The following is a 12,212-nucleotide window of genomic DNA, read 5'->3' on the forward strand; positions in this document are numbered from 1 at the left end:
TTTTTAGGTGACTTGGGTCATGTGACATCAATAAACGAACCAAAGGTAGAGGAGGGAGATAGTCGCTTCCTGGCTAATGAGATTTTACACGAGGTAAAGATCAGGCAAACAGAGGGCATTTTATAATTCACTGAATCCTTTGACTCTCAACTGAAGGTTCACAGAACAAGAAATGAAAAGTATATATTTATAATTAAACTTTACATTATCTCTTTTCCTATTCAGAATTGAGACTGAGGATAAGAAAGAAACTTAAAAAAGAAACTTAAAAAAAGCATGAGCAAAGCTGGTTCAATCATGGATTAATCACTGGTTTTACTGTTCTTTATAAAGTTCCTTTACTGTTTCTAGTCTTTCTTAGACTTCCTAAACTCATGAATTCCCTAGTAGAAAGGAAGCCTTTATTGGTTCAACCCATCTTTATCAGGCTATCATCCTTTTGATAGCACCACCAGCTCTGGTGAAATGAGCTTTGGTTATTGTCTACCTTCCAGGATGTCTGCAGAGTCAGGGCTAGGAAGGATTTAACTCCTTCCAGGATGATCATATCTGCGACCAGTTAATCTATGCTTGGAGTCTCTTTGAGCCTGACAGAACAAAATGACGCTAAGATTCTGAATAAACTCTTCAGGGCACAGCAGTGTGAATCAGGTGGATTTGCACCGTATCCTTTGTCTTCTCTAGAAATAAACCACTAGCCACAGCAGATGTGACCTTGCCCATTGTGTCTGTTTAACCTCCTACGTACTCAGTAATCTCTCTCGCCCGTTGTCCTGATCTAGACTCAATTCACTTAACAAACTAACTGGCTTTCCCGTCTTCTGTTTTGAAGGATTATCGGCACCTTCCCAAGGCAGACATATTTGCTTTGGGATTAACAATTGCAGTGGCTGCCGGAGCAGAGTCGTTACCCAGCAATGGTGCCATGTGGCATCACATCCGTGAGGGTAACCTTCCAGACCTTCCTCAGGAACTCTCAGAAGAATTTTGCATTCTACTCAAGGTGGTATCTCTTATGAGATCAAGAGAAGATAGAAATGCCTATTTTTAAAAAATGTAACGGCAAGGAGGTGGGGAAAGAGGAAAGCAGATGCTGGTAGTGCCACTGGCAGAGGAAAAAAGGAATCATGATCCCGAAGACCAGGAAAGACATAGATAGGATAGACCGAAAGTTTCTCAAGAAAACTTAGAGGATATCATAAAGCCTTTTATATTCCAGTTTAAAATCCTGTTACATTTTTTTTCTCTGCCCTTCCCAACAACCCTGTTAAGGTGGGAAATGCAGGAAACCAAGGCTCAGAGCAGTTCCTGGACTTGTATTCTCATCTTTGATAATTGATTCACTCTGAAATCAAACTTAGGTCTTTTTGCTCTTATTTTAGGGTTTTAACTATTGTCATTGAAGTAGTGAGACTACAAAAAAATTTTGAATTTTGAGTGTATAGAAGAAAACATAAGCTACTTTATTGATGAATAACGGACAACACCACCAATCACATGCACTATTAGAAAAAGGCATAATGTCAGTTCAGGAATTTATGTGTTACTTGAACTCCATGGTATCTGAGTATGTGGAGGCACAAGGAAAGGCAGCTGTTATGTTGAAACAGAGGTACAAAAAAATACACTGTTGAGAAGTTTAGAATTATACTAAGAAAAAAAATGTATACATAAGACTTCATGGCTTAAGGAATTGGTTAGAATTCCTAAAACAGCTTTAGAGACATCTACTCTTGGGGATTAAATGTGAGTTTCATAGTTCACCTGAAAACTTGAAATTTAGTTACAAACTTGTCTTCTTCCGAATAGGCAAACCTTGCTCACAGTGGACTTTAGTGCAAGCCTAATCATCTATTTCTATGTGTAAATTGCTCTTAGATTTAGTTGATACATACTGAGTACTTCAGTGCTGGCCCAGTGTGCTAATAATACATGTATGTTAATTCATGTACTTCTCACAATACTCCAGTAGGTGAATGTTGTTCTCCCAAATATCAAAAAAGGGGAAGTGAGTTTCAGCAAAGTTAAGTGACTTGCTCAAGGCTACTTAGTAAATCGTGGAGCTGCCTCTGAACATTGGTTCCCAAATGGAAGGTTCAGTGTTCTCTCCATTTTTTTTTTTTATTTTTTTAATTTTTTTTTTAACATTTATTTATTTTTGAGACAGAGAGAGACAGAGCATGAATGGGGGAGGGTCAGAGAGAGGGAGATACAGAATCTGAAGCAGGCTCCAGGCTCTGAGCTGTCAGCACAGAGCCCGACGCGGGGCTCGAACTCACGGACCATGAGATCGTGACCTGAGCTGAAGTCGGACACTTAACCGACCGAGCCACCCAGGTGCCCCAGTGTTCTCTCCATTATACAACATTGCTAATTGCTGTAAACAATTAGCTATTTTCTACGGTATTTAAGCCATTTTAGGTTACAGACACCCTCTACCTGAAGATGAATGCTGTAGGAATATGGCCATGGTGGCGTAGCCTTAGTTTTAAGTGAAAAGGAGCATGTTGTGGTAGAAAGCAAACTGAACTAGGAGTTGGGTGACCTGGGTTTTAGTCTTGGTCCCATCAATAACTTGAACAAGCCACTTTTTATCTCAGGACCTCAGTGTCTTCCCATTTAAAATTAAGGCATTAGGGGCGCCTGGGTGGCTCAGTCGGTTGAGCGTCCGACTTCGGCTCAGGACACGATCTCACGGCCCGTGAGTTTGAGCCCCGTGTCGGGCTCTGGGCTGATGGCTCGGGGCCTGGAGCCTGCTTCTGATTCTGTGTCTCCCTCTCTCTCTGCCCCTCCCCCGTTCATGCTCTGTCTCTCTCTGTCCCAAAAATAAATAAACGTTAAAATTAAGGCATTAGATTGGTTAACCACCCAACCAGCTCCAAAATAGGATACTTAAAGGCAGGCCAAAGGTGTGGATGACTGATGCAGAGTGTAGAGAAGATGCTCCCATCTTTGGTGGAGCTAAGTTCTCACTTACTTCTTCCCCCGCAAAGTTAAAAGCAGTTTCACAAAACTCCCCAGCAGAGTTTGGGCGCAGCTGGCTTGGGTAGGGAGATTCTCCCAGCAGTGAAGAAGCTTCTATTTCCTTCCTTTTGGTCTAACACCAACAGAACATGATCCACCCTGACCCAAGGGAGAGACCTTCTGCAGCAGCTCTGGCCAGAAGTCGAGTTCTCCGGCCCTCCCTTGGGAAAGCAGAAGAGCTCCAGCATCAGCTTAACTTGGAAAAGTTCAAGACAGCCACACTGGAAAGGTAGAGGTTTTTTTGAGTAAGCTCTGGGCCCAATGTGGACTTGAACTCACAACCTTGAGATTGAGACTTGCATGGGCACCTCTGGAAAGGTAGATTTTGGATGCTGGAGTTTAGAAAGAATCTCTTTGTGTACTATGTACAGTGATATGACTGCTCTGGTGTGTCTTCTCTGGACTCAAGTGGAACCCAACATTAAAATACATAGGCCCCTCTTCACAAAGATAGGAGCAGCATGAGGCCCTTTGTAGCATGGGGCTGGGAGACTCTGTGATTAGACTCCTTGAGAGAGAAAATTCCCATTAATGCAAAGGAAGCAAAGTGAGGAATACAAGGAAATACAACCAGCAAAGAACTCTTAGTGGGATGCTGTGTGACAATAGGGGTTCAAGTAACTGGTGAATGATCACCCAGTGAAGATACCTATAGTTAAGGTCGGAAGAGACCCATTTAACAAATCCATTACATTTCAAGGGCAGGCAGACACATTGTCTTGGTACATGTTAAGAAGTATTTCTCCAATCCAAAGGAAGCAGTCTGATCACATATTCACGCAAGCTTGTATTCACGCATGCATTCATTAATCTATTCTTTCATTAAACAAATGGGAATTCATTAATTAGATAGGATGGGGTTAGTATAAAGGTCAGGCACTGATGTTTGAGCAGAGTTCTGAAGGCATTTTTAAGTGATTATTGCATACCCTATGCACTGCTGGAAATATAAAAGATGAAAAATGGTCCTTGTTTGAAATAAATTTAGAAATCCAACTTCTTTTGGATATACAATCCGTCTTGAAATGATAAACTGTGAAAGTCCCCCAAGTGATTTTTTGGCAATGTTGTGGAGACACCAAGCCTTTAGTCAGGGATTCTTCCGAATAAGCAACTTGATATTTTTTTGCTCTAGTTTTGGATTCCATTTTCCTAGCTAATAAACAAAATAAAAATACTTATATTCTTATATATACATATACATATTCACATATATGTTTGTATTATGTATGTAAGTGTAGTGTGCACCTTCTGTGAAAACCAGCTATGGAGGCACAGGTGACTGTCGTTAGACATCACAGTAATGGGGGCCTACCACAGAGACGGGGCAGATGCCTTCTTGAAATTATCTAGACCAAGGATTGGCAAACTTTTCTGGAAGGAGCTAGAGAGTAAATATTTTATGTTTTGTGGGCCATACTATCTTTGCTGCAGTGACTCAGCTCTGTTGTAGTAATGTGAAAGCAGCCACAGACAATATATAAACAAATGGGTATGGCTGAGTTCCAACGAACAGGTGGTGGGCCAGATTCGACCCATGCGTTGTGCTTCACAGACCCCTGCAGTTTTCATATATAGCCAGTAGGGTTGTTTCCTTATTTAAATTTTTTTTCATGTTTTCTTTCTTTCTTTCCTTTTAAAATGTTTTGTTTTAATTCCAGTTAGTTAACAGTGTCAGATATTAGTTTCAGGTGCACAATATAAGTAATTTAACACTTCCATACATCACCCTGTGCTCATTGAGACAGGTGTACTATTTAACCCCCATCATCTTTTTGACCCGTTCCCCTACCACCTGATAACCATCAGTTCTCTATAATTAAAGAGTCTGTTTCTCGGTTTGTTTCTCTCTTATTTTTTCCCTTTGCTGCTTTGTTATGTTTCTTAAATTTTACATGAGTGAAATCATATGGTATTTATCTTTCTCTGACTTATTTCACTTAGCATTATACCATCTAGCTCCATCCATATTGTCGCAAATGGCAAGATTTTATTCCTTTTTATGGTTGAATAATATTCCAATATATATATACCACATCTTCTTTATTCATTCATTTATCAATGGATACTTGGACTGCTCCCATAATTTGGCTATTGTAGATAGTGCTGCTATAAATATAGGGGGCATGTACCCCTTTCAATTAGTGTTCTTGTATTCTTTGGGTAAATACCTAGAAATGCAATTGCTGAGTCATAAGGTAGTTCTATTTTTAACTTTTTGAGGAACCTCCATACTGTATTCTAGAGTGGCTGCACCAATTTGCATTCCCACCAACAATGCAAGAAAGTTCCTTTTTCTCTACACCAACATTTATTTCCTGTATTTTTGATTTTAGCCATTCTGACTGGTGTGAGGTGATGTCTCATTGTAGGTTTGATTTGCATTTCCCTGATAAGTGATGATGAGCATGTTTTCATTAGTCTGTTGGCCATCTGGATGTCTTCTTTGGAGAAATGTCTGTTCACATCTTCTGCCCATTTTTAAATGGAATATTTGTTTTTGGGGTGTTGACTCCTATTCTTTATATATTTTTGAAATATATAAATCCTTTATCAGATATGTAATTTGCAAATACCTTCTCCTATTCAGTAGGCTGCCTTTCAGTTTTGTTGATCATTTCCTTCATTGTGCAGATGCTTTTTATTTTGATGAAGTCCCAATAGTTTATTTTTGCTTTTGTTTCCATTGCCCCAGGAGACCTATCTAGTAAGAAGTTGCTATGGTTGATGTCAAGTTACTGCCTGTGTTCTCTTCTAGGATTGTTATGGTTTCAGGTCTCAAATTTAGGTCCTTAATCCATTTCAAATTTATTTTTGTGTATGGTGTAATAGGTGGTCCAGTTTCATTCTTTTGAATGTTCTGTCCAGTTTTCCCATTACCATTTGTTGAAGAGACTTTTTCCCATTGGATATTCTCTCCTGCTTTGTTGAAGATTAACTGACCATATAATTTTGGGCTTATTTCTGGATTTTCCATTCTGTTCCATTGACTTGTGTGTCTATTTTTATGCAGGTATCATACTGTTTTAATTACTATAGTTTTGTGATATAACTTGAAATCTGGAATTGTGATGCCTCCAGATTTTCTTTTCTTTTTCAGAGTTGCTTTGGCTATTTGGGGTCTTCTGTGGTTCCATACAAATCTTAGGATTCTCTGTTAGAGTTCTGTGAAAAATGAAAAAATGTGAAAAATGTGAAAAATGTGAAATATTTAACAGTATTTGTTCTTCCAATCCATGGGCATGGAATGTGTTTCCATTTCTTTGTGTTGGCTTCAATTTCTTTCATCAGTGTTTTATAGTTTTCAGAGTAAAGATCTTTCACCTCTTTGGTTAGGTTTATTCCTAGGTATCTTATGGTTTTTGATGCAATTTAAATGGGATCAATTCCTTGATTTCTCTTTCTGTTGCTTCATTGTTGGTGTATAGAGATGCAACAAATTTCTGCATATTGATTTTGTATCCTGTGACTTTACTGACTTTGTTTATCAGTTCTGGCTTGTTTTTTGTTTTTGTTTTTGTTTTTGTTTTTTTTGGTGGCATCCTTCAGGTTTTCTATATAGAGTATCATGGTATCATGTCATATGCAAATAGTACAAGTTTTACTTCTTCCTTACTGAATTGGATTCCTTTTATTTCGTTTTGTTGTCTGATTGCTGTGGCTAGGACTTCTTGTACTATGTTAAATAAAAATGGTGAGAGTGGACATCCTTGTTTTGTTCCTGATCTTAGGGGGAGAGCTCTCAGTTTTTTCCCATTAAAGATGATGTTAACGGTGGTTTTTCACTGATGGCCTTTATTATGTTGAGATATGTTGCCTTTAAACTTTGTTGAGGGTTTTTATCATGAATCGATGTTGTACTTTGTCAAGTGCTTTTTCTGCATTTACTGAAAGGATCATATGGTACTTATCCTTTCTCTTACTGATGTGATATATCTCATTGATTGATTTGCAAATACTGAAACCACCCTCACAACCCAGGAATAAATCTCACTTGATTGTGGTGAATGATTTTTTTTAAATGTATTGTTGAATTTGTTTTGCTAGTATTTAACTGGGAATTTTTGCCTCTATGTTAGAGATACCGGCTTATAGTCCTTTTTAGTGGTGTCTTTATCTGGTTTTTATTTTAAAAAATTTTAAACATCCTTTATACCCCAATCAGTAGGATTTAAGAAACCTAATCTGCCACGTGTCGTGGCATGTGTGTACCAGCTATTTTTAAAGATAATCACAGGAGCTAAGTTTCTCTTCCGTGTATAGCTCAGGCTTGCTTCTATAAATACTGAAATAAAAAGAAAAATCTATATGTTGGTTTTGGTCATAAATATTCTCTTTAATTTAGGATCAAGTAATATGTTTTTTCCCCTTTTAATTGCCAGGGAACTGAGAGAAGCTCAGCAGGCCTGTTCCCCCCAGGAAGAACATGGTGACCCTGGGGTCTCTGGGACCCCCACAGGACCAAGAAGCACCAAACGCCTGGTGGGAGGAAAAAGTGCAAAGTCTTCCAGCTTCACCTGTGGGAAGTCTTCCCCATAAGAACTCCCTTCACACCAACCCTCCTTCTGACTTATAGCTTCCAGAAATAGATATTGACTGTGTCCATCTTCCTCTTACAAATGGGGAGATTAACCAACTTGAATGCCCAAAGATTTAAAAAGCTACTCATAATTTAGCATTCACTGCCAAGATCCTAAAGCTAGTAAGCCTCGTATTAGTGGTGGTGCCACGTACAATCATGGGCAGCCATTTCTCTTCTCGGTTATATTCCCAAGGCCACGTCACCACGGTCACGTTTCACATTCATGCCTAATGGGAAAGCATGTGTCTCTGAACTAAACAAGAGGGAGCAAGGCCCTCGGCACAGCCTGTGGACTGCAGGGCTGTGGTAGCTGACTGCCTCCCAAGGAACAGGACATTCCCTGCACGTAGAAAGGGGTATAATTTTGTCTTGAGTTGAGGTAACAGCTTATAATAAAATGTGCATGTGTTTCAACAACGCTTCTCAGGGTAAATTATGGCATTCCTAAAAGAATTCTCAGCCACTTTGAGCAAGTGATTTTCCTGCTCTATTCTTTTAGTGAAGACCGTCCCTTATTCTGATATTATATTTATTAAAAAAGTGACTTCACCATTCTGTGAGGTGGGTAGAAATAAGACTAGAGAACTTGTAATTTCTGAACTGGCTATTAACTTATGATACAAACCGCTGGGTAAAGGGTTTGAGGAAAATGTAGTGTGGCTGTTCTCCTTCAAACTGTTTGCCCTGATCCATTTATGACTGGTTTTGATTTTCTGGGGGTCACCAATTTCTTCTTGGTTTTTATCAGAATTTGGCTTTGTTTCCTATGATTTTATCATATTTTAATCGAAATTCTTTTCTCTGTATATATTTTTAAAGGAATGGAACATTTGTAAATAAAGGTTTTTATCTTGTCCAAAGCCAAATATGGGTGAAGCACTCTTCTTTGTGACATGTAATTAACAAAGAGTGAAATTTCTGTTGGAAATCATTTCATGAGTAGATAGGTGAGAGAATCAGTAGGTTGGTAGTAACAGGTCTTGGCTGCAAGGCCCAGATTTGTGGACCCCAAAGCTAATAATGGTCAAGCTCTGATATATAAAATAATGTTGGTCATAAAGGCACTGATAACTTCTAGTGTGTCCTACTAATAAAGGTAGCTTGTTAATGGTTTGTAGGCTTTTTTTTTCTTTGCTGCCTTACATCCTTCTTTCCCTTGCATTTTAAAAAGCAAAGTAAGAAATTTTTAAAAACTGAATAAACCATCATACCATTATTTCTTCTGTCTTGGAGTTGCAATTATTTCCATGCAGTTAAGTGGGGTAAATTGCTGTGTATTGCCCATTGCCATTTAAAGAAATCTAATCTTTATTCAAGGTTTTAAAATGGAGTTAATGTATCTCTTGCTTCTCTGACCCTGGCCATATCCCTTGCAATATAGTGTGGGGTCAACTACAATTTGTGATTTAGAAAAAGGTATATTATTATGAATATGCAATGCATAGACCAGAGTTCTTCTCAGCACTGATAAGTAGTACTATCAAGGTCTATAACCCCTCCTCTACCCTGTTCCTCAGAGCCCCTGTTAGCACCTGAATGGCCTGGTTGGGGGGAGGAGGACGAGGGGGGGTGATTTCCACAGCACCACAAAGCTACTAAATAAGCAGGTAGCTGCATAGACACTGCTGAGTGTGAGTGGGACTGGGTTATCACTGGGCTAGCGATTTAATCCCTTCCAGTTCAGTTGGAGGTTTAAGTTTACCCCTTGCCTCAGTAAGAAGCTGCATTCTCAGTCCTGAAGTTCTGTTTCCGCACAGAGATCACAAGATAACCCGGGGAACTAATGATCAAGTATTAACATCACTGCACTGCCAATATTAAAGTTAAATATTTTAGGATATAAATATGGTGCTTTACAATAGATATTCTTTTATTTTATTTATTTATTTATTTATTTATTTATTTATTTATTTATTTATTTTCAATATATGAAGTTTATTGTCAAATTGGTTTCCATACAACACCCAGTGCTCATCCCAAAAGGTGCCCTCCTCAATACCCATCACCCATCCTCCCCTCCCTCCCACCCCCCAATCAACCCTCAATTTATTCTCAGTTTTTAAGAGTCTCTTATGCTTTGGCTCTCTCCCACTCTAACCCCCCTTTTTTTTTTTCCCTTCCCCCATGGGTTTCTGTTAAGTTTCTCAGGATCCACATAAGAGTGAAACCATATGGTATCTGTCTTTCTCTGTATGGCTTATTTCACTTAGCATCACACTCTCCAGTTCCATCCATGTTGCTACAAAGGGCCATATTTCATTCTTTCTCATTGCCACTTAGTACTCCATTGTGCACATAAACCACAATTTCTTTATCCGTTCATCAGTTGATGGACATTTAGGCTCTTTCCATAATTTGGCTATTGTTGAGAACTATAGATATTCTTAAACACACACTGACATTAAGCTGCCAACAGATAATCTTGAGACTTATAGTTAAAGGAATACTATTATACTTCACTAAGCTCTAACATACGTATCAGTTTATAGAAGCCATTCATCTAAAGCTCTACAAAGATGAACATTGGAAGATAAAGGTCAGCATTTCAGCCTGAATGGTTAACTTTTTTATCTCTATATGAACCATAATTTCGATCCTGATTTACATAAAAATTGTCAGGTTGATTTTTTAAAAATGATTTAACAACAAAACATAGCCATAATAACTAATAACTGAAGTATTGCTAAAATTGCTTTTGAGCCACTTTAAAATAGATGCTAGTAATCCATTTAGATAGGAAGTGCTGTAATTTTCCAACCATTATCATGAGGCTAGAGAAAAACTGATTTAGAAGCAAAGTGAAAACCTGATTAAAAATTCCAAAAAATGTTTTTCTACAGCAATAATATTGTCCAAAGCTTCCTATCTGTGATAAAGCATTACCAGCCTTAATCTCTACTACTCATAGCTGCTCATAGCTGAGACTTTTTCTAATTTAGAGGGGAAAAAAAGGCATGGCCAAAGATAACTTTGTGGCCGTGGGCATCTATGAGATACTTCTCTTTCTCAGCTAGTTCTGCAAAGGATGAGAGCCCTTGATTATTCCACTACTGCCGGGGGTAATGGGAGCTGATTAAAGCTGCAATGTTATCTGTCAATACCTTTCAGCACTGAGAAGGCCCTTTCTGGGTCCATGGATGAACGACAAAGTCTCCAATTATGCAAACTGGAGATTCTTGAAGGGGTATCTCTATTATGAAAATGCATTCAGCCATTCTTCCAGGTCCCTGATTTTTTTGTTGTTTGTTTTTAGTTTTCTAATTTCAGGCTTATTTGAACATCCTTCTGCATTCTTTCTATTTTTTCTTCCTATTTCTTTGTTCTGGCCTGTGACCAGAACCCTTTTAAAGCCTCTCCTTGATTTAAAGCATGATTTTTGACAAGATATTCACAAGGTCCCTGTCCTCTAATAACTCACAGTCACTGGGGAAGAGGAGGCACCTTCATGGTCATCTAAATTATAACACAAGATAAGCTGTGTGTAAAGAAAGTGAAATGCGAGAACAAAGTAAGGACTTTATTTGAGTAGAAAATTTTGAAAGTATGGAGAAGGGCATTTCAGACCCTGAGGACAGTGAGAGCAAAGCAATGCTGGAGGATTTGTTGTGGGGAAGGAAGATCAAGTAGAAAACAGGAAAATGCTTTATCTCCGTTCGTCCATGAAATTGTATATTTTATACATTTTAATGTTTTTGCTTATCAAGAAAAAGGAAAGCAGCAGCACTTGCAACTGTTCCAACAGTCTAAGGAGCATGTGTATTGGTAAATCCTGTGTGAGAACTGAGATTAGCTTAACATGCTATTTATGTAGATTAAGATGTTATTTATAAAGTTATGAGTTTGCCCAAGGCTGTCTCTTTTTAATTGGTGTGACCCTTTCTTAAAATTATTTATTTTGAGAGAAAGAGAACATGCGAGTGCCCACAGGGGAGGGGCAGAGAGAGAAAGGGAGAGAGAATCCCAAGCAGGCTCCACACTGCCAGCACAGAGCTCAATGTAGGGCTCAAACTCATGAAATAGGAGACCATGACGGGAGCCCAAATCAAGAATTGGATGCTTAACTGACTGAGCCACCCAGGCACCCTTTCTGCTTTTTAATTTGAAACAACCTTTTTCATACTCCTCACTCAAAAGTATGTGCAAATAGAAAGAGGGAGATGTCAGTGGAATAATGAAATAACTTATAGGGCTAAGTGAGTGGATATAGACAAATGCATGTAGGTGATCAGGGAGACGTTTTTTAAAGATGATTCCAAAGTTCAAGTCTGGGAGAATGTTGGTACCATTAAAATAAACAAATAGCTTAGAGGCGATAAATTGTCTTTGGAGGAAAGGATGAATTTAGTTTCTCATTTGACTCAACCGTTCAAGTAGAAGTTGAGACTTTTAAATAGGAAATCATTGGAAGGCACTGGCAGTAGTAACATAGCTGGTGGGGTGTAGGATGATCACTGTCTGTGCACGGTCTGAAGGCAGTATAACATGCTGTTTCAGGAGCTGAACATTGAAATAAAATGGTAAAAAAGGTAACATGGGAGATAAACATCTAGAATATGCCAATATTATTTTCTCCTTTAAGGGCATATTTTCTCCTTTAAGGCCAAAA

At 38.6% G+C, this 12,212-nt stretch overlaps 1 protein-coding gene across 1 annotated transcript in view; it reads left to right on the forward strand.

Annotated features, from left to right (window-relative positions):
- Positions 1-8,175, forward strand: part of WEE2 (WEE2 oocyte meiosis inhibiting kinase) — a 28,844-nt gene extending 20,669 nt beyond the window's left edge. Inside the window, exons 8-11 of the mRNA XM_049641962.1 lie at positions 8-93; positions 833-1,003; positions 3,111-3,253; positions 7,407-8,175. Of these exons, the coding sequence (XP_049497919.1) occupies positions 8-93; positions 833-1,003; positions 3,111-3,253; positions 7,407-7,563 (557 nt within the window). The 3' untranslated portion in view covers positions 7,564-8,175. The remainder of the gene's footprint in view (positions 1-7; positions 94-832; positions 1,004-3,110; positions 3,254-7,406) is intronic.
- Positions 8,176-12,212: the final 4,037 nt, after the last annotated feature.

This window comes from Panthera uncia, chromosome A2, assembly GCF_023721935.1.
Source record: "Panthera uncia isolate 11264 chromosome A2, Puncia_PCG_1.0, whole genome shotgun sequence".
Lineage (NCBI taxonomy): Eukaryota > Metazoa > Chordata > Mammalia > Carnivora > Felidae > Panthera > Panthera uncia.